Source organism: Eptatretus burgeri, chromosome 8 (genome assembly GCF_056783735.1).
Source record: "Eptatretus burgeri isolate ZD-2024b chromosome 8, Ebu_testis_v1, whole genome shotgun sequence".
NCBI classification, from domain to species: domain Eukaryota; kingdom Metazoa; phylum Chordata; class Myxini; order Myxiniformes; family Myxinidae; genus Eptatretus; species Eptatretus burgeri.
In genome coordinates, this window is record NC_140968.1 from 65,676,212 (window position 1) to 65,702,127 (window position 25,916).

General features: G+C 45.4%; 1 protein-coding gene across 7 annotated transcripts in view; it reads right to left on the reverse strand.

The window, feature by feature from the left end:
• LMLN (leishmanolysin like peptidase) overlaps positions 1-25,916 on the reverse strand; it is a 78,166-nt gene that overhangs the window by 29,902 nt on the left and 22,348 nt on the right. For 5 of the 7 annotated variants that reach the window (XM_085892343.1, XM_085892340.1, XM_085892342.1 and 2 more), the window contains exons 4-6: positions 21,303-21,333; positions 16,961-17,043; positions 16,105-16,222 (exon numbers count right to left, since the gene is read on the reverse strand). In XM_085892343.1, the coding sequence (XP_085748469.1) occupies positions 16,105-16,222; positions 16,961-17,043; positions 21,303-21,333 (232 nt within the window). Of the gene's footprint in view, positions 1-16,104; positions 16,223-16,960; positions 17,044-17,442; positions 18,271-20,746; positions 20,842-21,302; positions 21,334-25,916 lie in introns of those variants that run through there. The other 2 variants (XM_085892347.1, XM_085892345.1) reach the window with 2 other exon arrangements.

Genomic DNA, 25,916 nt, shown 5'->3' on the forward strand with positions numbered 1-25,916 from the left:
TCGTTTCCTCCTAACTCTTCCTTCATTTCCTCCGAACTCCTAACCCCAGCAATCTACAAAGTCATCTAACCAAACCTCAGGTGTGGCCCAAATTACATCATGTCGTGTTCGTCATGTTTATTACGTCATGTCGTGTGTGTCATGTTTTAGTACGTCATATCGTGTTAGTCATGTTTATTCCGTCATGTTGTGTTTGTCATGTTTTACTACGTCATGTCGTGTGCGTCATATTTATTATGTCATGTCGTGTGCGTCATGTTTATTAAGTCATGTCGTGTTCGTCATGTTTTAGTACCTCATGTCCTGTTCGTCCTGTTTATTACGTCATGTCGTGTTCATCATCGAACATCATCTCGTCGTCTGACGACGGCACCAGATCATCCGTCTCGTCGTCGCTCTCGACGTCCACATCGGCCACCAACGCGTCTGGCATCTGTGGCCCTTCAAACCACGACATCGTAGGAATGCCCGTCGTCTGCCACTGCCCAACCGTCCTCGGCTGTCAGGTGAATCTGGATTCGAGCATTTGTGGCTCCGCCCCACACCCTTGCTATGAATGCCGCCCTGTGTGTATCCATTTTGATCTCAGATTTGCATGGGGGAAGGCTGCTCCCGTCTATGCCAGCCAGCTCGTGAAGCAGATTCGTGGAGTTCACCTTTGGTCCGAAGGCCTTCTCGAACTTTTGGTAGCGGAAGTCGCAGAGGGCCACTCTTCCTGGCACCATAGAGCTCGCATGTAAAGTCTTGCAGCGTTTTACATGGAGACATGCTCACACATGGACATTCGGCGAGTTGACGAAACTCCCCCTGGTACTCCTGATTCTTCTCAAGTATTGCCTGTGGCCTCACTTTACCTTTCCTCACGAATGCAGATGTAAAGTCGCTACCCGTGAAGGCATGCAGGCCAGGCAGTGCAGCACACATGTCCCGTCCCAGAGAGGCAGCTAGGGTAGTGATCGCTACATACCGACGTTTGTTCCCGGTTCCTGTGTCCATCTAGATCCTTGCTCCGAACTTTGCGCTGTGGAAGAGGAGAATGATGGCAACGTTGGTATCTGATGCCCGGATGACAATGTGATTGGTTCCGTCGGTGTCGATCGATTTGACATGCAGGGCAATATGCGTGGCCGCCTCGTCGTGGTTGGCAGCCAATTCATTGACTTCTCTGTCAATTCATTGAGTTCCCTGTTGACTTCTCCGTCTCTCACAAGGAAGCGGAAACATTCCTGCTGATGGCCAAGGTAGATATCGCGGTTGCCGATGATACGTGCATACCTGGGGTTTCGCCATTCAGTGGCGAGGAACGACGGAAGCTGCTGCTTGAAGGATGTCGACTGAAGCGCTTCATTCATGTTTGGACGCCATTGATCCGCTCCTGTAATGATGTATTCTCTGTTTGTCGCGCCTCTGCGACACTGTTCATGGCACTTGATAGAAGGTGTTGTGTACGCATCAAAGACGAGGTCGACGCGTTGTGGGGAGAGTGAAACTGCTTGAGTGAGGATCGAAGCAGCAAGTCCCCCGTAGGTGGCTGGCAAGTTCGGTGGGAGGGTGTGAAGTAGATAGTTCCCATCTACGACAGCTGCACTTACACTTTCAGGCGAGGACTTGTCAACTCTCAATTCCAGACTCTGCAGCAGCATACATTTGGACGTTTTTGCCATTGTACCATCACCTTCACAAAATGATAGTGGGATCGGTGTTAGCGGGTAGGAAAAGACATGCTTGAGGTCCATTTTCTTTCTCGATGCGACCACAGCCAGACGACCAGTGAGGTTTCGTGTGCATTTCAGGGAAGCGATTTTCTTGTTGGAAGCCCGCTTGTTCTTTGTGCATTTCTCTTTGAATGAGCTGACTTTCACCCTCTTGATTGGTTGTTCAAATCGCTTGGGGTCACTCTGGCATGCATCGACAAACTCCCTGTGTAGTTGTTGGCCTCGGCGAGGAACACTGAGTAAGCACTCTCGCACGGCGTCATCAGCAGCTTTCCCAGTGAAAATGTTGTACAGTGTTGGGGAGGTACTAGCGGTGGATGGTTCGAACGGATTGCACGTATCTGTGATCTGTTGTATGACCTTACATAGGTCGCCACAATCTCGTTTCATGCGTGCAGATTTCAACTCAGCTGTTGCATCTTCGTGAACTGTAATTCCAACCATTTCCCGAACTGTGGCGATACATGCAGCCTGGGCCGACTTCGTTATCATCCACCACAACCTGTCACTGAAGTTGTTGGTGGCGGATGATAACCCCATCATCCGCGATGCAGCGTCGGCGTTAACAGTCTGTTTGAGGGTTAGGTCCACCGGACATCGACTGTATGGATGGTCAAGTCCTTCTCACAGTGAAGGCGCCTGCCTTCAGGATGTCACGAAGCCCGGGATGCGTCTCATCAATGTTGAGCAGGTCCAGTTTTAATTTGGAGAGTCAACGGGAGTAATTGACATGATTTGTCACGAAGAATAATGCTATGACTTCCATGAGTGTGTAAGTGAACAGATCGATGTCGTTACTCCTGATTGCACGTTCAAGGTCATGGTAAGCCTGTATGTATGCGACACACATCAGCCAGAACTGCGCGGTGGCACCATGCGCTCCCAGTCACATCTGTTCAGTGAAGCGGCCATACGACTTCGCACAATCTTTGAACAGACCGGACAATTCAATTTCCTGGAATATATTCGCTCCTGGGGTGAACTCAAATTCTTGCAACATGTCCCTGATCTCATCTTTGGACTCGTATGTGGCCAGGAATGCGTTGAAGTGTTGCGTTTCGAACGCGAGGGCGAGGATCGGATGTAGGTGCTTGCACCTATTCAAGTGTTTTCCGTCTAAGAATCCTCTCAACGATCCTGGTGCGAGTACACCGCATTCTGTCAGCATCTTTGGTCTGCTGGATTCTGCAATGAGCTTGCCAATTGCCTTGAAAAATGCCATCTCAATGTGGAAAGCACCCGGCATTTTCTGGTTCTGCCAGAACACCAGATCACCCGGCCGATACGCCCCACCATACGGCCGATACATCACACGAGTCGGCTGTTACACCCCACCATATGGCCGTTACGCCCGACATCCAGAATGAGACGCCACGTGGTAAGCAGATGACACTTTATATACAATCTCAGTTACATATTCTGGATCCTCAATGAAAATCGACTCATGTGAACTCGTGTATACTTCGTCTATAACTTCCACACAATTGCTTCGACTACCCATTATGATGCGGCTTCAACTGTTAACGTTCATCCGTCTCTCACGCTACCTATTGTCACTTAATATAATTGTTGAGCTGAGATTAGTGAGAAGTCGTGCTTTTTGTTGCAGACACATCAGACACGAATACTGCAAAACGCTGCATCCTGCATATCGATTAGAAAGGCAAGGCATCAAGTGAAGGCATACTGTCGTTCAACGCTGATCAGTGGACCGTAGTACAGAGAACATCCATTATCCGTGGAGAAAAGAAGAACTTTTCCACATCTCGGTATTGTAAAGTAATCAAATCACTACCAAGTGAACCCACAGAAACTGATGGTTACCACAGTCAATGTTACAACAAGCCAGTAGGTGACGAGGGATTCACTAGGATTGAAGCGCTGGATACGATGCTTTTCATTCTGACCGATCCACCGACGAATATTCATTGCCAAGACGTATTGATTCACATACAATTGTTCCTCTGCCTGGCAAGATTTTTCCTATTGCGTATTTTGCCAACTGGCACTCCTCATAAAAAATGACGGTAAATAGACACCCGATTTTTGAAGGACTACCATTTGAAAAATAATCCGTTTGCTGGTTTGTGCTGTGGAGCCTCGCGTTGCGTGCGTGTGCACGTGCGCACACACACACACACACACACACACACACACACACACACACACACACACACACACACACGGAAAACACGATAAACTTCTCTCAATGCTCTTGTTTGACCACACCTCCTGAGCCACACAATATTTTTCATAAGCCACGCCCACTTTCCTACGCCACTCCCACTTTAAATAATAAATAATTGGATGGGGTGTGTGGGTCGTGGAATCGTTTTCGGTAAATAAATAATTGGAGGTGGTGTGTGAGTCGTGGAATCGTTTTCGGCAAATAAATAAATAATTGAAGGTGGTGTGTGGGTGGGGAATCGTTTTCGGTAAATAAATAAATAATTGGAGGTGGTGTGGGTCGTGGAATCGTTTTCAGTAAATAAATAAGTAATTGAAGGTGGTGTGTGGGTCGTGGAATCGTTTTCGGTAAATAAATAAACATATTATATTATTAGAAATCCACAAAGAAATACCAGTGATTCCATTTATTTTGGATCCTTTTCACTTTGGTCAATAACGTTTGGATCGAGGAGAGATCGAAGGTGGAATGACGGTGTAGTTCCTTACAAACACTCTATACACACCTTAAATGACGGTAAATAGACACCCGATTTTTGAAGGACTACCATTTGAAAAATAAAACCTCAATCAAAAATCGGCTCGATTAAAATTTTCTAAATATGTCGAAGTGTTTAATTCCGAAGTCTCGTTTCTCTACATTCAAAACTGAAGGACAAGTATTGAAAATACTGTACACGGTTTTTCGGCCGCTACACAGCAACGGGTGGTTGCTCGGCAACGAAATTCAAACGCGCACATTCCCAGTATATATTCCACCTCTTGGCAAAGTTTCATCGAAATCGGTTGGCTGGTTCGTGCTGTGGAGCCTCGCGTTGCAGACACACATACACACACAGACAGACAGCCGGAAAACCCGACAATAAGGGATATCTCGTATATAGCGAATCCAATAACTTCACTGCAGTTCCTCAGAGGACTGTGGTGATGCCACCCACCAATCTGGCCTCCAAACCTCTTTTGTGGTCTGCTGTTGAACCTCCTTCGCCAATGGCGTCTACATCAGGAATATTTCTGAAAGAGTGGGTATTGTGCAACAAAGAGCGTAAGAATAGAAAGGGTCAAATTGAGGTAACCGGTGCGTGTCTCACCAAATGCGCTGAAACTAAAATCAAGGAAGCCGCACAGATCTTAGGAGATGAACAGCTAGTCGTTAAATTCTCTGATGTAGACTTCGTAGCAAAGGAGGTTCGTTACCATCATAGCTGCAGGAAGGATTTATTGGCTGCAGCGTCCAAGACAGCTTCGAAGAGTGAACATAATCAACGTAATAGCATGGGTATTGATACAATTAGTTTCCATATTGAGCAGTCCGTAATCCAAAACAAACGACCAGAATTGCTGACGTCTATATATGCTTGGTATGTGGATATGTGTGTTGACGTCGATGAGAAGCCACTACAGACCGCGCAATACCTGATGGAGGTGATCATGACGAAATTCGGCGAATGTTTAAAGGCGCAGTGCCCAGTAGGTAAGAAGTCCGGCGTAATTTTGTACAGCGCCGACATGGCCGATGATGCTGTCTGTGTCGTGTACGACTTCGTGGCCACACCAGAAGGTACGGTGACAAAAGTAGCATTAATCCTTCGGAAGCTCATCAAGAATGTGCCAAACACAGAGTTTCCTGATTCTCTAACGTTGAATGATCTACACTCATGTGCAGCAATTCCACCCGAATTAGTCAACATTCTTCAGCGTACTATATGGTGGACCAAATCTAGATTATCACACGGAGAGAGTTGGACGATGCTCCGAGTCAACAAGTCAAGATGCGCTGTTTGTGGTGGGAAGAGGAAACGTGGTGCCAAAAAAGCACATCGCTCTTGGTATCACTGTGAAGTCAATGAGAAAGTATCACTGTGAAACAGCTCGTTACCATGCTCAATAGATTTGGGCACTGTCTGAACTACTCAGCTGTCGAAGAACTGGAAACAGCTGTAGTATACGCCATCCATGAAGAAGAACAGACATGTCCCGACGGCACCGTCCCGAACCTGCCTATGGGAGTAGCGTTTGATAACTTCGATGAACTGTCAAACACGTTGTCCGGGGCAGACACCTTACATGACACGATGGGAATATTTATTGTACCAGGTTGAACGCAGCGCATCATGTAATGCAACACCTGATAATCCGCAATGCGCAACACAGCCGTCTTCACAACCATCATCACGACAGTGCAAATCACGAAAGAGAAAACTAGACGTCAGCCAGGTGTTACTTGAGCCATACCGGAAGATACCGAAGATGTCGGTCTTCAGCTACAACGTCGCGGAAATATGGAATCAGCAAGACGTAATCAGGAAAGGACGGAAGTTGGATATTCTTTGGCTCATGCATCACACGCTGCAAATTGAGAATATTCCAATGTGGGTTGGTTTCAACTCCAATTCTATGTCGACAACCTTCCAAAACGGGTGGTACTATACATGGGGAGCATCCAGGAGCCGATCACTGCCCTGGCAGTTTTACGGGAGACCATGAAAAGAGCTCAGAAATGTGCCCACGAATGCAATCAGAAACACGCCGTCCTCACGTATGACCTGAATGCAGCCAAACTGGCTCTCCAGATACAGGTAACGGAAAGTCCCCAGTACGACGACATATTCATTATGCCGGGTGCTTTCCACATTGAGATGGCATTTTTCAAGGCAATTGGCAAGCTCATTGCAGAATCCAGCAGACCAAAGATGCTAACAGAATGCGGTGTACTCGCACCAGGATCGTTGAGAGGATTCTTAGACGGAAAACACTTGAATAGGTGCAAGCACCTACATCCGATCCTCGCCCTCGCGTTCGAAACGCAACACTTCAACGCATTCCTGGCCACATACGAGTCCAAAGATGAGATCAGGGACATGTTGCAAGAATTTGAGTTCACCCCAGGAGCGAATATATCCCAGGAAATTGAATTGTCCGGTCTGTTCAAAGATTGTGCGAAGTCGTATGGCCGCTTCACTGAACAGATGTGACTGGGAGCGCATGGTGCCACCGCGCAGTTCTGGCTGATGTGTGTCGCATACATACAGGCTTACCATGACCTTGAACGTGCAATCAGGAGTAACGACATCGATCTGTTCACTTACACACTCATGGAAGTCATAGCATTATTCTTCGTGACAAATCATGTCAATTACTCCCGTTGACTCTCCAAATTAAAACTGGACCTGCTCAACATTGATGAGACGCATCCCGGGCTTCGTGACATCCTGAAGGCAGGCGCCTTCACTGTGAGAAGGACTTGACCATCCATACAGTCGATGTCCGGTGGACCTAACCCTCAAACAGACTGTTAACGCCGACGCTGCATCGCGGATGATGGGGTTATCATCCGCCACCAACAACTTCAGTGCCAGGTTGTGGTGGATGATAACGAAGTCGGCCCAGGCTGCATGTATCGCCACAGTTCGGGAAATGGTTGGAATTACAGTTCACGAAGATGCAACAGCTGAGTTGAAATCTGCACGCATGAAACGAGATTGTGGCGACCTATGTAAGGTCATACAACAGATCAGAGATACGTGCAATCCGTTCGAACCATCCACCGCTAGTACCTCCCCAACACTGTACAACATTTTCACTGGGAAAGCTGCTGATGACGCCGTGCGAGAGTGCTTACTCAGTGTTCCTCGCCGAGGCCAACAACTACACAGGGAGTTTGTCGATGCATGCCAGAGTGACCCCAAGCGATTTGAACAACCAATCGAGGGTGAAAGTCAGCTCATTCAAAGAGACATGCACAAAGAACAAGCGGGCTTCTGACAAGAAAATCGCTGCCCTGAAATGCACACGAAACCTCACTGGTCGTCTGGCTGTGGTCGCATCGAGAAAGAAAATGGACCTCAAGCATGTCTTTTCCTACCCGCTAACACCGATCCCACTATCATTTTGTGAAGGTGATGGTACAATGGCAAAAACGTCCAAATGTATGCTGCTGCAGAGTCTGGAATTGAGAGTTGACAAGTCCTCGCCTGAAAGTGTAAGTGCAGCTGTCGTAGATGGGAACTATCTACTTCACACCCTCCCACCGAACTTGCCAGCCACCTACGGGGGACTTGCTGCTTCGATCCTCACTCAAGCAGTTTCACTCTCCCCACAACGCGTCGACCTCGTCTTTGATGCGTACACAACACCTTCGATCAAGTGCCATGAACAGTGTCGCAGAGGCGCGACAAACAGAGAATACATCATTACAGGAGCGGATCAATGGCGTCCAAACATGAATGAAGCGCTTCAGTCGACATCCTTCAAGCAGCAGCTTCCGTCGTTCCTCGCCACTGAATGGCGAAACCCCAGGTATGCACGTATCATCGGCAACCGCGATATCTACCTTGGCCATCAGCAGGAATGTGTCCGCTTCCTTGTGAGAGACGGAGAAGTCAACAGGGAACTCAATGAATTGACGGAGAAGTCAATGAATTGGCCGCCAACCACGACGAGGCGGCCACGCATATTGCCCTGCATGTCAAATCGATCGACACCGACGGAACCAATCACATTGTCATCCAGGCATCAGATACCAACGTTGCCATCATTCTCCTCTTCCACAGCGCAAAGTTCGGAGCAAGGATCTGGATGGACACAGGAACCGGGAACAAACGTCGGTATGTAGCGATCACTACCCTAGCTGCCTCTCTGGGACGGGACATGTGTGCTGCACTGCCTGGCCTGCATGCCTTCACGGGTAGCGACTTTACATCCGCATTCGTGAGGAAAGGTAAAGTGAGGCCACAGGCAATACTTGAGAAGAATCAGGAGTACCAGGGGGAGTTTCGTCAACTCGCCGAATGTCCATGTGTGAGCACGTCTCCATGTAAAACGCTGCAAGACTTTACATGCGAGCTCTATGGTGCCAGGAAGAGTGGCCCTCTGCGACTTCCGCTACCAAAAGTTCGAGAAGGCCTTCGGACCAAAGGTAAACTCCACGAATCTGCTTCACGAGCTGGCTGGCATAGACGGGAGCAGCCTTCCCCCATGCAAATCTGAGATCAAAATGGATACACACAGGGTGGCATTCATAGCAAGGGTGTGGGGCGGAGCCACAAATGCTCGAATCCAGATTCACCTGACAGCCGAGGACGGTTGGGCCGTGGCATCCTAACATCAAAATCAATGACACATGGATAATTCATCAATAGAAGTTCACAGAGACAAGGATTGAGATCAGGTCCATGACATGGCTGTATGGGGACAGAGCAGACGCCATTCATAAAAGCGCCCGCTCTACTTCAGTGTTATTTTGACCCCAACCCCCTCCAGACCCCCTGTCCAGATTTGACTAGGACTAACTTAGTAGATATCTCCAGCTATCGCCCAAAAATGATTTTTGACGAGAAATACAGAAAACCCTACAAGAACCCAACGAGAAATACAGAAAACTTACCATCTTTTTGTTGGACATGATGATGCATACCCGGCCGGCACGACGTGTGGTCCCGTTCTGGCCTGCGCTAGCATTAGCGTTATATGTCATAGATAGGCAGCGCAGCAACGGTTGCCGAGGTACCTACAGAGAACACAGCATGCTGACAGACATGCGTTCATTCTTATGCATGACTTCCAAGAAAACACCAGAACCCATTCATGCGTGTGCTGAAATTTCCCGAAGCATCGTTCACACAGGGAGGTGCACATTGACCCGGTGACCTTTGACCCGTTCTTAAGCATGGAACGCACCATAATAATCGTTCTTAAGCACTTGATTGTGTTTAGCGGCACTGTGCTCTACACTTTGGCACTTGTTTTAACCTTGGACTGAAAATTATGATTGAAAGTGCTAAAATCTTAATTGGATATGCACCATGGATTTTGTTTTTAAATTGCTGATTTATAATCAGTACATAATTATCTGTCGATCCATGCTTTAATTGCGCTTGCACTCGAAATTATGATTAAAAGTGATTTTTCTGCTCATACAGGTGGTGCTGACAACCAAACGCACCATATGCGACACTTAAGAATCGCCTTCCCAGACTCCCACGGGTCCCATGGGTACATCCCGCACCCCAAACCTTTTGCACCAAAAATTATGATTAAACCTCAGTGGGCTCCCAGACTATGGTCCATGTATGAGTAGTTGGCCAACTTCGATGTAGTAAGTAGGGACACATTAGCTTAAGCATTGTTTTGTTTGTGCACCATACAGGGGGTGATGCGTGGTAATAATTAATTAGGGATTATGGGAAAGGAATTTGTACGTATAACCTCCATGTGTAAACAGTAAACATCTACCTGGGGTGCTGGGAGACGGTGCAAGAGCAAAATAGGCAGAGCTATGGATTGCCTTGAAGAGGCGGAGCGTTGCCCGGGAGAAAAGGGAGGAGCCTAATCGGACAGTCGGGAACATCAGAGGATCGGAGGAGTTCTGAGGAAAAACAGGAGAAAAATACTGTTGGGGAGAACGAGGACAGAAAGGATGGAGTTCTGAGGAGAGGTCGTCCTGCCTGCCTCTGCCTGTTTTCATCATTCTGCCAGTCTCCGCCTCATCACCTGCTTGTGGCTGCCCCGTGCCCATCTTTCCACCTGCTACCACCAGAGCCGAGTCCCCCGGTTTTGTCCCTTTCTCGTCGGTGATTAAATCTGGTGTATGGCGCCTTAGATTTCTATAGGTTTTATTTCTCATTGTATATAATTATTTATTATTGATTCTGTGTTCCCCCCTTTTGTCCCCACCACTACCCACCGTCGTATCCCTCCGCTGGTGAATCTTCCCTTCCCTTATTTTGTACCCCTCTTCCCACACCCTCAAATCTTGTTCCTCCCCCTGCCCACTCCCATCTTTACCATACCACTAACCAGTCTCCTCCTTCCCCTCTCCCCTCTTCCTCCCTTCTCCCTCCTCCCCCACGGCATGGGGAGATGACCATGCCTGCTCTCATCATTTCCCCTCCTCCTCTCAATTGAGCTGCTTCCTCCCTCTCTCTTCAAAGCAAACTTCACTCTCTCACCCCCCAAGCTTCGCCTCACTTTTCTCAAAGGCTCCCCCCACACATTTCTCCCTCAATTTGTCCCCCTCACCCTTCTCGCTCAATTCTCCCCGCCCCACCCCACCCTTCTCCCTAAATTCTCCCATCTCACCCCAATCCCCAAAATCTCCCCCCTCACCCCTCCCCTTCAAATCTCCCCTCTCACTCCTCCTTCTCAAAACTTCCTCCCCCTCTTCCAACCCCTTCAATTTTTGTACTCCCCCCTAACCACTCCTATCTTCACAATACCACGACCCAGTATCATCCTTCCCTTCTCCCTCCTCCCCCATGGCTGTGCCTGCTCTCATTGTCTCCCCTCTCCCTCAAAGCTTCCCTCTCAACCTTCCCTCGCAAAGCAACCACCTCCTACCTCTTCAAAGCAAACTTCTCTCTCTTCCCCCTCCAAGCTTCGCTCACTGCAGATCTGGATAAAATCACAAACTGGTCCAACACGTGGAACATGTCTTTCAATCCAGACAAATCTCACACTCTCACTATGTCTCTTCGAAAGGACCGTTTACAAAACCCCCCCATCCACTTTCTCAACAATCCTCTGGAAGAAGTCTTTTCTTTCAAGCTTCTGGGTCTCACTATCTGCCATGACCTTTCCTGGGAAAGTCACATTTCCAACCTTGCCTCAAAAGCCAGTCGCCGACTGGGAATCCTCCGTCGTGCAAAGTCCTTCCTCGGCCCTCTTGAGCTCCTGACCACTTACAAAGCTTTTGTCCGTAGCCTGATGGAGTACTGCTCTCCCCTCTGGGCTGGTGCTCCTGCCTCCCACCTTTCTCGACTTCACGCTGTCGAAACCAGGGCTTTTAAGATCATTGGCATCTCCCGCAATGAAGCTGAGTCTTTGGGCCTCTCACTCAATCACCGCAGGTTGGTCGGTGGTCTTTCTGTCTTCTACCGACTCCTCTCCAGCCTTGCCCCCCTGCTCTCTCTGCGATTTGTCCCAACCACATTTCCACAGGGCGCTCAAGGTCCGCCAACAACCCCCTTCTGGTAAAACTACCAAAATCACGAATCACTGCTCATCTTCACTCTTTCATTCCTCTTTTTTCCCGCCTTTGGAATAAACTTCCTCACTCTATTCTTTCCCATTCTTCCCTTCAGGCTTTCAAAACAGCTGTTCACCACCACCTCTTATCTTCCCCCATCCAAATCCTCGATCTTTCTTACCCCGATAATCCACCCAAGCCCACTTCCTTCAATTCTCCTGCTTTCCTTCCTGAAAGCCCCTTTAATGTCCATCTTCCCCTCGCCATGTTCCCCGTCCCATCCCCATCCCTCTCCCTTCCACAGTTCACCTGTGTCTGTTCCCCAATGTTTTGTCCCTTCCACTCCCGCCCCTCTTGTCTCATGCCTCCTTGCTGTGAGTTGTGTGTTAGCTCTCATACGAGCCTCGACCAAGGTATACAAAAAAAAAAAAAAAAAAAAAAAAAAAAGCTTCGCCTCACTTTTCTCAAAAGCTCCTCACACACCCTTCTCCCTCAATTCTCCCCCCTCGCTCCACCTTCTCAAAGCTGCCCCCCCCACCTTTCACATGCACAAAGCTGCCTCCTTCTCCCACCCTCTCTCTTCCATCTCATTCCTCCACCTCCTCAAATCTCACACTTCCCTTGGTCCCCTCTCTCATTACTCCCCACTAAGACTCATCCCTTCACCATATAGCCCTTTGTCCTCCTCCCCATCCGACTCTCCCTCAACTCTTCTGCAATCTCCCACACGCTGTCAACAACTCTCCCTACCTCCAACCTCTCCTCTCCTCCCTCATTCTACCCTCCACCTCCACGCTCCTCCCTCTTCCTTAACAGTGTGGACCTCAAACATCCGTGGCCTTCACTCTCACCTGACTGGTCTCTCCATACAAGTCGCCATTGGCAAACCAGACAAAGTCTGCTTAACAGAATCTTTCCTCCTTCAAGATGTCTCTGACTCCTTAGTTTCTTTCCCTAGTTACTCCCTCCTCTGGTATGATACACCTGAGCCTCGTCTTGGTGGCGGAGTTGCTCTCTTTATCAAAAGCTCTATTCCTCACACTCCATGTACTGCCCTCACTCCTCCACACCCCCAGGAATACCTCTGGCTATGGCTTCCCCTCCACTCCCACCTCATGTTTATATGTGTGTTGTACCATCCACCAAACTGTGATGACTCCACTTACATCTAGCTCGACAAAAACATGGACCAACTTCTATCCTCTCATCTAAACTCTCTCTTCCTCAATTGTGGTGACTTCAATTGCCATCACGCCAGTTGGCTGGGTGTGGGTACCTCTCTTAACTGCCGTGGCACTTCAGCAAAGGATTTCTGCGACTCATTGGGACTGACAATCTGTCAACTTCCCGACCCGGATCTCAGCCAACGATACTCCATTTCTTATAGATTTGATTTTAACCAATTTCCCAGAAAATGTCTGCTGCTGTTCTTCTGATCAAATCAGTTCATCTGGCCATATTCTTGTTAAAGCGGTCATCTCTCTGGTTGTGATTATAGAACTACTGCGGATGAGTCTGGCATCAGGAGAGACAGGAAACAACATCTTTCCAATCTCAAGTCTGAACTCTCAAACCTGTCTCCCTCCTCCAAATGCTGGTGGCATCTAGTGACCTCTGCCACCGAAGGTGAAAGAGGTCATCTTTTCATCCCTTTCTGTTAGTTTGTTGTTTGCCTGTGTACAAGATACCTCAAAAAATTGTGTGACAAGGACGAACTGATTAGATTTTGGTGAAGATCCAGATCTGACGACGAGAATTTTTAAATGATACTTCACCATTGAGAGATGGGGCCAAAAACGATACATAGCATGATATCTCAAAAAGTTGTGGACGGATTCGGGTGAAATTTTGTGGACAGATTCGGTGTGTGACAAGGACGAACTGTTTCGATTTTGGTGAAGATCCGGATCCGGATCCGACTACGACAAAATTTTAAAGTGATTCTTCATCATTGAGAGATAGGGTTCAAAAGTGATTCTTCACCATTGAGAGATAGGGTTCAAAAGTGATATATAGCATGACATTTCAAAAACGTATTGGGCCAGATATGTTCTCGTGGATCAAGCATTACATGGCGGAGGTATGCGCTCTACCGAGTGCCCTTCTAGTTAAGTCTGTTTCTGATGTGTGCTGCCCCTCCATCCCTTCCTTTACCTCAAATGGCTGCACAGCTGACACACATGAAAAGGCTGAATGCCTAAACTCTGAATGCCTGTTTTGTTTTCTTCTAAATCTTGTGTCTAAAACCCATTACTTTCTGTACTCACCTTATCCAGTTGCACCGAGCTGTTCCTGAACTCTGTGTCCTTTTCTCCTGACAAGGTGGAGAGCTTGCTGTCAAACCTAGACTCTGATTCTGAAACCAGTCCAGACGGCATCAGCCCTCATGTCCTAAAAACCTGCTCCTCTGCTCTTGCTCACCCACTCTCTCTGTTCTATTCACCATCTCATTTGCTCAAGGTCATCAGCCATCTGCTTGCAAATCCACAACATTACCACGCTGCATAAAAAGAGGTGCAAAAACAGATCCCTGCAACTACAGACCAATCAGCCTTCTCCCAATCATCAGCAAAGTTATGGAATCCATCATTGCTTCAGACATCAAATCCTTCCTCTTCTCCAATGGCCTGATTTCCGACCATCAATTTGGATTTAGACCAGGTCACTCTACCCTGGACATGCTGCTTCTGCTTTCCCAACAATTAATGGAAGTCCTAAATGCCAAACATGAGAATCAGTGCAAACAAACACTCAACTCATGTGCAAAAGGCCTCATTTATCATTCAAACATCATTTCAAAAGTTCCATATTGTCTCCACTGGGAGTAAGCAGATCGGCATCTCAAGGAAATGGGGACGGGCTAGGCATCTGCCTGGGGGATGGCCAGACGGAGGCCCCTGGAGTACTGGCGGAAAGTGGACGCAGCGACGCGCTGCTCCGGCGCATGCTCCCATACCTGACCTGACCAGGGAGAAAGCGGTTATTCCCTTGTGATAAGTGTAGTGGATAAACCTTCACAGGTAAGATAGGGAGCTAGTGACAATTGTGAGGATGCTTTATAACTTTTGACTTGACTTGGGCTTTTGCTTAAAACTCAGTTTCAAAAGTGATACTTCCTTTACTTTTCAAAGCATTGTCCGGCTTTGCACACCTTTGATCAGTCAAAATAACATCCTGAACTCGCTTGTTGTTTACCTTGTTGATTGAGGTGACTGGTTCATCATGTGCCCTTTATATCCATATTTTAGTGTTTTACACAAATTAAATACCGATATCCTTGACAAGCAGTCATCACCATATGGTGTAGCCAACAGCATGCAAATTTCAACAGACTTCATGCTTTCATTGACCATAAATAATTATTGTTTTGCTGTTCCACCCTCTTACCTCACTAACTGCAATCTTACCTTACTAACACATGCATTCGAGGAAGAAACACATGATCATAGGTAATGATGACAAATTCCATCAAAAAGGATTAACATGAAGTACTTTCATGATTTTAAGTTATCATAACCTCATGTCCAGGTCAAAGTTGAAGCACCCTCATATACAGTACTATCAGAGGTACCCACACCTTGTGCGGAAGGAATTTAGAGCAAATCAACTAATACAATATTTATTATAGAATAACAAGCAAAACAGGCACTAATACGATATAATAAGGCAATGCTACACAATATTGACTACTGCAGTGCCACTGGATAGACAACGTTGTGAGTCTGGTTGTTGGGTGCCAGAATTGTGAGCTTGGCAATATAGATAAGAAAATGATTTGTCATCCTGCCTACCACCGTGTGGTACTATACGATACATATTTACATCGAGAGAATTGGGATTTTTGGAAAAATAATCATTTTTAATTTTTCCCACCACTCTGAACCATATACCCTGTAGGTTTGAAAATGTTTTCTTCCATCTCCATTTGCCAAGAGGATTCCAACAGTATTCAAGATGAGGGGGTTACTCCAGGTGCAGACAGACCAACAGAAAATACCGATTCTATCGATGGACAGACAGACCGACAGAAAATACAACTACGTATATATATATATATATATATATATATATATATATATATATATATATATATATATATATATATATATATATATATATATATATATATATATACATTCATATTGGTGAAAACCAATGATTTAAACATCTACCCTTTCTCTCCTCTTACTCCCCAAGCACGGTTCCAAAATCTTCCCTTTATAACACTTAACCAACCTGAAGGTGTTCTTCTGGGACAGGCACTGGCCCACAATAAGTGACATTAGCACAAGTGCTTTGGCAGTAGTGCCGAGTATCTCCAGGCCTAAAAAACACCTTTCGTGTAGCACATTGTCTGGTGGAAAAGGCAGAGTGTCAACATCACAATTTACAAGAGTCTTGTGTCAACTAGTAAAGCTAGTAACTTCAAGCAGGAGAAATGAACAAATTAAAAAAAAAAACAAAAAAAAAAACGAATAAAGCACTCTTCAACTGCACCCAACTTTACACGGACCGTCTGACCACCTTTGGCCAAGACAACCCAAATATGTCTGCAGTATAACTAACCAGATATGTGAAAGCTTCTGGAAAATCCTCTTGGCAGATTTAACCGATTCCATTCACATCAGTCATACTAAAGTAAATAGTGTAAATTGACAAATGACTTGTAATGGCAACCCATTATGCTCTCTCAACATTGACACTAAGAATCATATGAACTGTAAAAATAATCACTTTCACGATGTGAAGTTTGCTTGCAGACCAAGGGTTCCAAGGTGGTGCAGACCAACGTGGAAGAGAGCAATGACGTCGTCTAGCCCATGATAGTAAGAAGTCAAATTAAACTCGTTTTTAAATATACTTCATTTTATGTGCTGTATAAGTAAATTTGGACCAGGAATGATGCTTCTTTATCGATAACTTCCTCTACTTCAAAAATTTGTTTTTTTAGGGATAAAGTAAACAAACAAGCTAAGTAACATTTGCTTTACAATTAATAATTTGAGTAACTTTATTGAAAGCACGAATCAGCTAATTGCATTGAAAAAAATTCCATGTAGTGCATGTTGAAGCAATGTATAGATAGCGTTACCTGGCCAGTCGTAGCTTAGCAACAGATTTTCTCACGCGAAGAGCACGAGCTACCAGTCCCATGGCATCAGGCAGTAGAACATTCTGTTATTGCACGTGCACATTCACTTTGTCCAATACTGTACTACAGTACGTATTCATTATATCAATTAATATTGTGCTTACAGCAATATATGCATGCAATGACAAAATTAGTCATGCACACGCATATTTTTTCAGTATATTTGATTGAAAAATAATTCCACAATCTTACATGTCATGAGTGTTTTGTGCAGGATGAAAAACTAGGGATATACGAGCAGCAAATTTGGTTGGTCGAGATGATGTAAAATGCTGGAATATTTTGTCCAAATACTGCTAAACGAGAGGTTTTTGAAAGTTCCAAAAAGGATAATTGTGTTCTCCAGTGTTGAAGTATATAATTCAATTGAAATGAAGTAAAGATTTTCAGGGTTGTAGGAAAAAAAAAATTCCAAAGTTTACCGCCATTGATGCTGGGTCATTCCTTGTCAAATCAACAAATGCCTCCAGGTCGACCATCTCAGATTTTCATGATTTTTTTGTGTGGGTTGGACAAATATTGAACAGAAAAAATGTCAAATATTAGTTCTGTATTCCAAGGAGTTTTTTAGATATGACCGCTAGAGCGTGTCAAGGTTGGTTGAAGAAAAACGACCCCTGAATTATCCTTCAATTTCAGCAACCCATTTCTTGGCATCCGTTTGAGATAAAGCAATGAATTTTTTTTTCCTAATGCAACTTTTATGGTATTTTAAAGAAAAAAATAAAGCCGGATACATTGAAGAAAAAAATGAGGCCTGCAGCCACCCTCAAAAATGGTAAAAATCAAGAGCACAACTGAAACAGGCAACTTTGACCCATGTTAAAGTACCTTTCATTTATTGTGTCACCCATGTAATTTTTTGTGTGAAAAACATACTAAATTGTTTACCAAAATATGAATTACCAGGTGTCTACTGCATTTATTTTTTATTTTAGGCCCTTTCAAAAAGGGGAAAAATATGAAATTTCATGATTTTCAGGTCAAAAAAAATACATGTGGCCTACCTTCAAAATATACATGCTTGGTATCAAATGAAAGTTCCTTTCATGTACTATAACTGTACCAAATCTCATTAGTTTTATAACAATCCTTCATGCCCTACCAACCCCATCAATAAAGCCCCAAAACGAATTTGACTCATTATTGGCAATGTCATTTGTGAGCTGTTAAGTCAATTAATTTCTGTCTCACTTAAATAAAAATTTTTAGGCATTAAATACCAAAATATGAATGCACAAACCAATTCTCACATGTCTATTAAGGTGATTTTTTTTCAATACACATCTCTAACATGGTGAATAATTGACCCATCTGTAAGTACCCAGTAATGCTAATGAGTAAAAATACACTTCCAGAGGAAATGGTTTTGTTTGTTTGCTTTAATATTTAAAAACTTTTAACATTGAACAATAATGTGTTTCACCTTTAAGCATAAAGATTTAAAGTACTAGAGTCTTTAATCTGAAGCTGACTCAGGATCTATTTTTAGCATAGTCTAGTTCTTGGGATGGCTTATTTTTAAACTTGGGGTGGTGTGCAAAAGTTTCTGAAAGTTTTAATTTGGAAGCACACTAACAAGATGGACCTCTGGTCTGCAGAAAACAATAAAAAAACTTGTACTGTTGTTTCTATTCTTCAAGAAGAAACAGAATGTCATAAAACAACCTATTGCAGGTAAGGTTTTTATAGTTATTACTAATACAATAAATGCATACAAAGGGCAATTTTCAAATGCATGTCTGATTCTTTCTAAATTATACTGTCTTTATTTTATGAATCAGTAGTTGAGCTAATGTGTGCATTACTATGATGTCATTGGATTCTAAACAAAACTTGCACAATATTATCAGTGCCTGAATAACTTCAGTAATATGTGATGTATCGGTCATTTGAAGGGATCAACTTTGAAGCTTTCAAGTGGAAATTAACAGTTAATTTGACTAATGGCCTGGCCACACTGACATTGCATTGTGTTGCGTTTTTGTAAGGTGTTTTGTACTGTGTGCTATAAATAGATTGAAGGATTGCTATAAAACTAATGATATTTGGTACAGTTATAATACATGAAAGGAGCTTTCATTTGATACCAAGCAAGTATATTTTGAAGGTAGGCCACATGTGATTTTTTTTGACCTGAAAATCATGAAATTTCATATTTTTCCCTTTTTGAAAGGGCCGAAAATAAAAAATAAATGCAGTAGACACCTGGTAATTCATACTTTGGTCGACATTTTAGTATATTTTTCACACAAAAAAATACATGGGTGACACAATAAATGAAAGGTACTTTTACATGGGTCAAAGTTGCCCGTTTCACTCATGCTATTTTGATTTTTACCATTTTGAGGGTGGCTGCAGGCCTCATTTTTTCTGTAATGTATCCGGCTTTATTTTTTCTTTAAAATACCATAAGAGTTGCATTAGGAAAAAAAAAATTCATTGTTTTATCTCAAACGGATGCCAAGAAATGGGTTGCGGAAATTGAAGGAAAATTAGGGGGTCGTTTTTCTTCAACCAACCTTGACATGCTCTAGCGGTCATATCTCAAAAACTCCTTGGAATACAGAACTAATATTTGACATTTTTTCTGTTCAATATTTGTCCAACCCACACCAAAAAAAATCATGAAAATCTGAGATGGTCGACCTGGAACTTTTCTGAAAATTTGTTGATTTGACATGGAATGACGCTGCTAATACTTACTGACGCAAGACATTTCAGCTTTTTATTTTTAATTGATTTGTAAAAATTTCTAAAAGCGTGTTTTCACTTTGTCATTATGGGGTGTTTTGTGTGGATCGGTGACAAAAAAAATTCAGATTTAATCAATTTTAAATTCAGGCTGAAACACAACAAAATGTGACAAAACCCGAGAGGTGTGAATACTTTGTGAAGGCACTGTATGCTTTTGGTGGTTCATCGGAAGCAAGGCGAGGCATCAACAAGTGCACCATCCTTCGAATGGGTGTTAAACTGGGTGTCCCATCTGTTAGCATTAGTTGGTGGACGTTAAATTAAAAGAGCCCATTGCGTCTTTGGACAAAGAGTAGGTGAGTTATCATTAGCTTCCTGGCCAAATTCACAACTCCTGCACTAACCTATGACAGGGGGCACTGCATCACAGTGGTATCATAAACCCCCCCCCCCCACTAGAAATGATGCTCCTTGTGGGGAGAAGCCCCCCCCACTATAAATGATGCACCTTGTGGGCAGAAGTCATACACAACTCTTGGCCCAATATGCATGATACAATACAATCAAGTCCATCATGGTTGAATGAAAAAAAAAACATTGTTTTTACATGTAAAGTACACCCTCATTCATGCAAATGGATACAGCAGCACTTTTATGAACAAATATTAGTCTTAACTGTGATTGCACAATATCAATTTGTTTTCATAAAAAAAAATTTTTACAATTCTCTATGGTTTATGGAGGTCCTTGTACATATACCATGTATAGGAATGCAGGACAAGGACTCAACCTCATCAGACTGTATACTGTATTTCTCCAAGCATGCCACACTCTGAGCATTGACACTCATTCATAACATTTTCACTTTGTGTTTGGATAATTGTAAGCATGCCATAAAGGCTTGCTCAATCAAGGTGATACATGCTGTTGTTGCTCATGTAAAATCTGCTGAATCTATTAAATCAGGAACATCCATGGAACAGTGGCCAGCTGGCAACGTGTCGTGATTCAACATTGCAACACCCCGACCTGTCAGCCAGGCAGATATGAGAAAATGGGAGTCTCTTCACTCCTTTTATTGCAGCAATTGAGGGAAGAAAATGCTCCTGTCTTTGGTCTCAACTCTAAACAATGAAAACAGGTTGGTTGGATGCAAGTCACAGAAACTAGTTCAACACTTGAAAACAAGGTGAACACTTTGGAAAGTTGAAGAAATAAAGAAAATATTTCAAGAAAGAAAAATAATGTACATATGAATTATTGACCCTAACTCCCTCTCCTTCCCTCTGTCATGCCCCATACATAACACTCCCCTCTGAACTTATTTATTCTCCCCTTTCTACTTTTCTCCCTGAGCCTACCCAACTCTCCTACACCTTCCGTCTTGACACTTTTTTCATGATTTTCCTTCCTTTAATCAAATGCATTTTTCGACAAATATCTCATCTTCCCCTCCCCTCCCCCCCACCCACCAAACCACCACTCCTTCCCCCACCCTGGCATCCTTCCACCCTTGCACACATATTGATGTAGATGGCACATAAGCAACAATAATCTTACTTGAAAAGGCATAAGATTACCTTACCATGATCTGATCTCGCTGTCTGTCAGGTAGACTGCAGAATAAAACAAAGAAACAATAATGATCATCAGAATGGCAACTTGTAAGAAGAATTGCTTATCCTTGGAAGTGAAATGTGCTCACAAAAGTTTTTCATTTCACCATTTACATCCTATTTTTTTGAAGTGACCCTCATCATTTGTGACCTTATATTAACCCCACCCCTCAACATCCCACAAGCAATGCAAGTAAATAAAACAAGACAAGTAAACCCACTTTGAAATTGCTCAAAATAATAATTAGGCCTTATTTTACGTAGATCATAAAGAAATTATTGTTAAGTTGTCAATTGGAAGTACAGATCGTGGACAAATAAAATGGAAAATCGGGGAAAATGGGCCATACAACATAAATACAAGATATGGGGCCACCACACGTACGTAACAGGTGAGTAAAAAATGCATATCTCTTCCTGGCACGCCACTCGTCATGAATATATAACGAGGCTGTGGCTCGGGTCCGGTATTAAGGGCCAGCATGGCCACAAGAGGAGATCTCTGACTTTGAACGGGGTGTAACGGGGCAGGTGCGTCGGTGAGAAAGGGCTGTGGAAATTGGTAACGTATCATGAGTAACTGCCTCAAAAGTTACGTCAGCCTCGGAAAAAGAAGGAAAGACATCATCATTGAAGGGCAACTAGTCTGGATGCAGAACTGGAATTTTACCCTAGGTGTGTTTTGGAGTACATACACAATTTTATTGCAGATTCTGGTAACATAGACTATACTAAACTCAAATCCGAGTGATGCCAATTTGTCACGCTTGAGCAATTTTTTTAGGAGCAAAATTCAAAATGGCCGCCATCAAAACCGTTTTTTGGCCATAACTCGGCCAAAAATCGAGATATGAACCCGATTTCAGTGGCAAACCCTATGTTTTGGGGGTCAAGGAATACACTGATATGTTTAAATAAACCATACAACTCATAATAATAGTCTATATTGCAATTTTTCTATTTAGATATAATATTTTGACTGAAAAAATATCGACCGAACTATTTTCAGCCATAACTATGCCCAAAATCTATATGAACCTGATTTAAGTGGTAAACAGTATATTGTATTGTATTGTATTGTATATATTTATTTCCAACAGTACAGTTGAGTAATACAATGATTAGGTAACTACAAACTATAATGAATTATATTAACACATAACCAAATAAACGTAATAAGCAAGGTTTACACAAATTTTACACAAATTCAAATCCAAAAAGGGGTCTGTACATGCTATCAATATGAATACACTGATTGGTTGCTGATGAACTTCTTTCAATCTGCTTTCACTCAATCTTTCTTTCACTCAATCTCATACAAGACAGCTGCATAAATCAAATAACTAGTGTTCACTCAAGTTCCACAGCTTCGCTTGCTGATACAGACTTTGTTTGGTCGTTCTGACATTCCTCCATACCATGGCAGCCACAAAACAATGAACAGGAGAACCTGGTGGCAGAGCAACTACATCTATTCGTTGCACAGGGTCGCACTGAGCTGCATCCACACCTGATCATCTTGAGAACCTTATCAGGAGCTCTGATGACATCCGGAGGCAGAGACACAGGGAGCAACATGCTCGACACTTCTTCATGTGACCATCCATGACTCGTTGGATCGATCAATGGTGGGTCTGGATCTAATGCAGCCCGCCATATTGCTGCTTGCAAGTGCACCCTGAGAACGTGTTGGATGAAAGCCACAGTGGTTGGTTGGTGGTAGAGTTTTTAACTCTGGTGCTGATATCAGCTTCTTGTTAGCCATCTTTGAAGACCAGACATCAAATCGAATAGCTGACATGTCTTCTGTTTCCTGGGATCCATAGCAAGCAGCAAAGAAGGCAGTTGCTTCAGATATGACATCTGGTAATTCTGCATCAAGATCACCAAGATAATTTAATTGACGACCATCTTTGAGGTGTTTCACAATTGTGCCTTTTCCGATACCCCACAGGTAGGCAACTGTGTCACATCCAGACACCACATGTGCTGCCAGAACTTGGGTGATAATATGTGCATGCTTCTGCACTGTCGCCTTGATGTCAACAGATGATCTGTCACGACTTGTATCAGCCATCACAAGGTTGCATGCCAGTTCCTTGAGTTGGTAAAAATGCAACAGCAATATGAATACATCTGTGTCGTCTGAAATTACCCGGATACTCGGAACCCCTGATGAGGCTAGAAGGACCATTTGTTGTACCATAATAATATGGCTTCTTCGTGAGTGGTTCTTTGGTCAGGCCTCTCTACTACTTGGTATTCTGCAATTTCCAGAGGTATTTGTGGTGTAGTCTGCGGGCCTACGGGGAGGGGCATGATGATGATGCATGATGGGCGTGATGATTGGAGGAGTGGTCGTGGTGGTTATCGTATCTGCAAGGGATATAGGGTGTGCGCGCCGTCTGAGGCGTCGTAGTAATACTGGAGTCGCCCGGCTCGTGAGTGTGCCGAATACGGAATAAAGGGGAGCCGCCGGGCAGAGTACGCCCGCGCTCGCATTTGTACAACACGGCTCGGCTCGACTGTCCTTCCGCTCGTGTCTGCCTGCTAAGCATCTCCCATTTCAGTACAGTACAGTTGGCAACGAGGATCTTCGGATCGGCGTGTGTAAGGGCGGCAAATGACCCGTGCGGTTCCAAGCTACGGAGCCAAAGGTCTCGCCAGCGCGAACATGGCAGAGGGTCGGTGCACGGCAAACGTACGCGTGCCCGCCTTCGTCGGAATCGACTTCGGCCACGTCAAGTGGGCAACGTTCGTTCGTTTGGTTCATTTTCCTGTTCGTTTTGTCGAGGACACGCGTTTCGGCTCGAACGCGGCGTGGGACGTCGCGCAAGCTCTGGAGAATGTCCGAGGTCTCGATGGTCGGGGCACAGCAGATGGTCTAGGGGTCATCGCGATGGGCCAGGCACGCACGGCCATGCGCACGGTCTGCGGCGCGGGTCGTGGGCGAGCGTGACAATGCAATCCCTCGGACGGCGGTCTGAGCTCTCGAGGTCGTCTACGGTGTGTGGGCCGAGGGTCATCGCCCATTGTTACGGTCATAGATGGCGGTGTGCGAGGCGATCCTTCCGTCCCGGGTCGAAACCTGCTTGCAATTGATCCGGAGATGACAAGATCAGTGGCAGGGGGGGGGGGAAGTGAGCGAGGCACGGATCGGGTGTCGAATTGAGTCCACTCGTGCTGGCCGCGCATCGCATTCGGCTGTGCCGTGCAAATTCACAACAGAGGAGCGTGCGGCACGGTTCAGAGATCGTTTTATTTCTGGTCTGCGAGCAGCCATCCTATGGTTGACCGACATCACATTCGACTCGGCGGTCGCGACTGCTTCATCTGTCGAGCAGACACTCACGGATGTCCGCGCCGTTGCTGGCCAGGATGTAATGAGTAGCTCCAGCTGGAGCATGGCGGCTAATCCCGAGGGCCACGCGGTGACCGCGCAAGTGCCGCAGGTTGCGCAGCCCGGAGTCCGCGCGATGGCACAAGTGCCGCAGGGTGCTCGCGCGCCTAGCGGTGCGGGACGAGGGCGCGCACCGCAGCACGGTCGCACCGAGAGCGAAGGGGCACCGCAGCACGGTCGCACCGGGAGCGAAGGGGCACCGCAGCAGGACCCCAGTGACCTGGAGATCAGCCTGCAGCCGGGGCATGACGATGCCGGCGAGCCGGAGCAGGAGCCGGACCCGGCGAGCCGGACCCTTTTGGGTCGGAACGGGTCCCGGTTCGTACCTCCAGATGTGCCAGTGCTCTCTTCGAGACCTTCGTCGAGTACCGAGGGCGAGGCTCTGGCGGCGGGGGCCGCGTCGATGCAGCGGGAGCCACCGTTCGTTGCTGCCTGCGGCGGTGATGTGCGCTCCAGGAGCGGCGAGAGCCATATCAGCTCTCGCGATGAGTTCCTGCGCTTCGTTCGCGATGAGTTCCCACGCTTCGGCAGGGTTCGTGAGGCAATGCGCATCGGTGTTGTTCAGGCAGCTTCAACAGGTGGCGGTGAGCCCGTGGCGTTAAAGGGAGTCGCGAGTCGCAACATCAAGTCGGCAACCAAGAAACGGACTCGTGATGTGGGTTGTGGGTTGTTGTTCAGGGCATATATGTTTTTCCTTGCTCTAGTGATGCAGTTTAACGTTGTTGAAATAAATGCCAGCAGTTCTCGTGTGAAAGTAGATTTGGCGGGGATCAGTCAATGGAGTTGGTGTTATGATCAATGTGATGTGGGGGCGAATAAAGAAGGTTTATTGGCCTCCAGTTGCCCCAGGCCGCAGGTAATTGCTTTGTCATGTGCTGGGATTTTATCAAAAAAGCGCGCTGTATGGAAAAATGAGTTTGCAATACTTCGAATAATGTTCGTAGTGATTTATAACGAGCCTATGATTGCAGTGTGGTTTCAGTGGAGTTGCTCCCGTCTAGCGGCCGTGTGGGTCTCGGAGGTCGACTCAGGACCAAGATTGGTGCCCTGGTCGGCGTTACCCCCACCTCTGGTTGCGAGCGCAGCTCTCTGTGTTCGCTCAAGGCCGTTTGGACGGGCGTTGGCGTCTCAACTGATTGTGGTGCGTGAGTTGTTTTGGAGCATTAAATGCGTACAGCCAGCG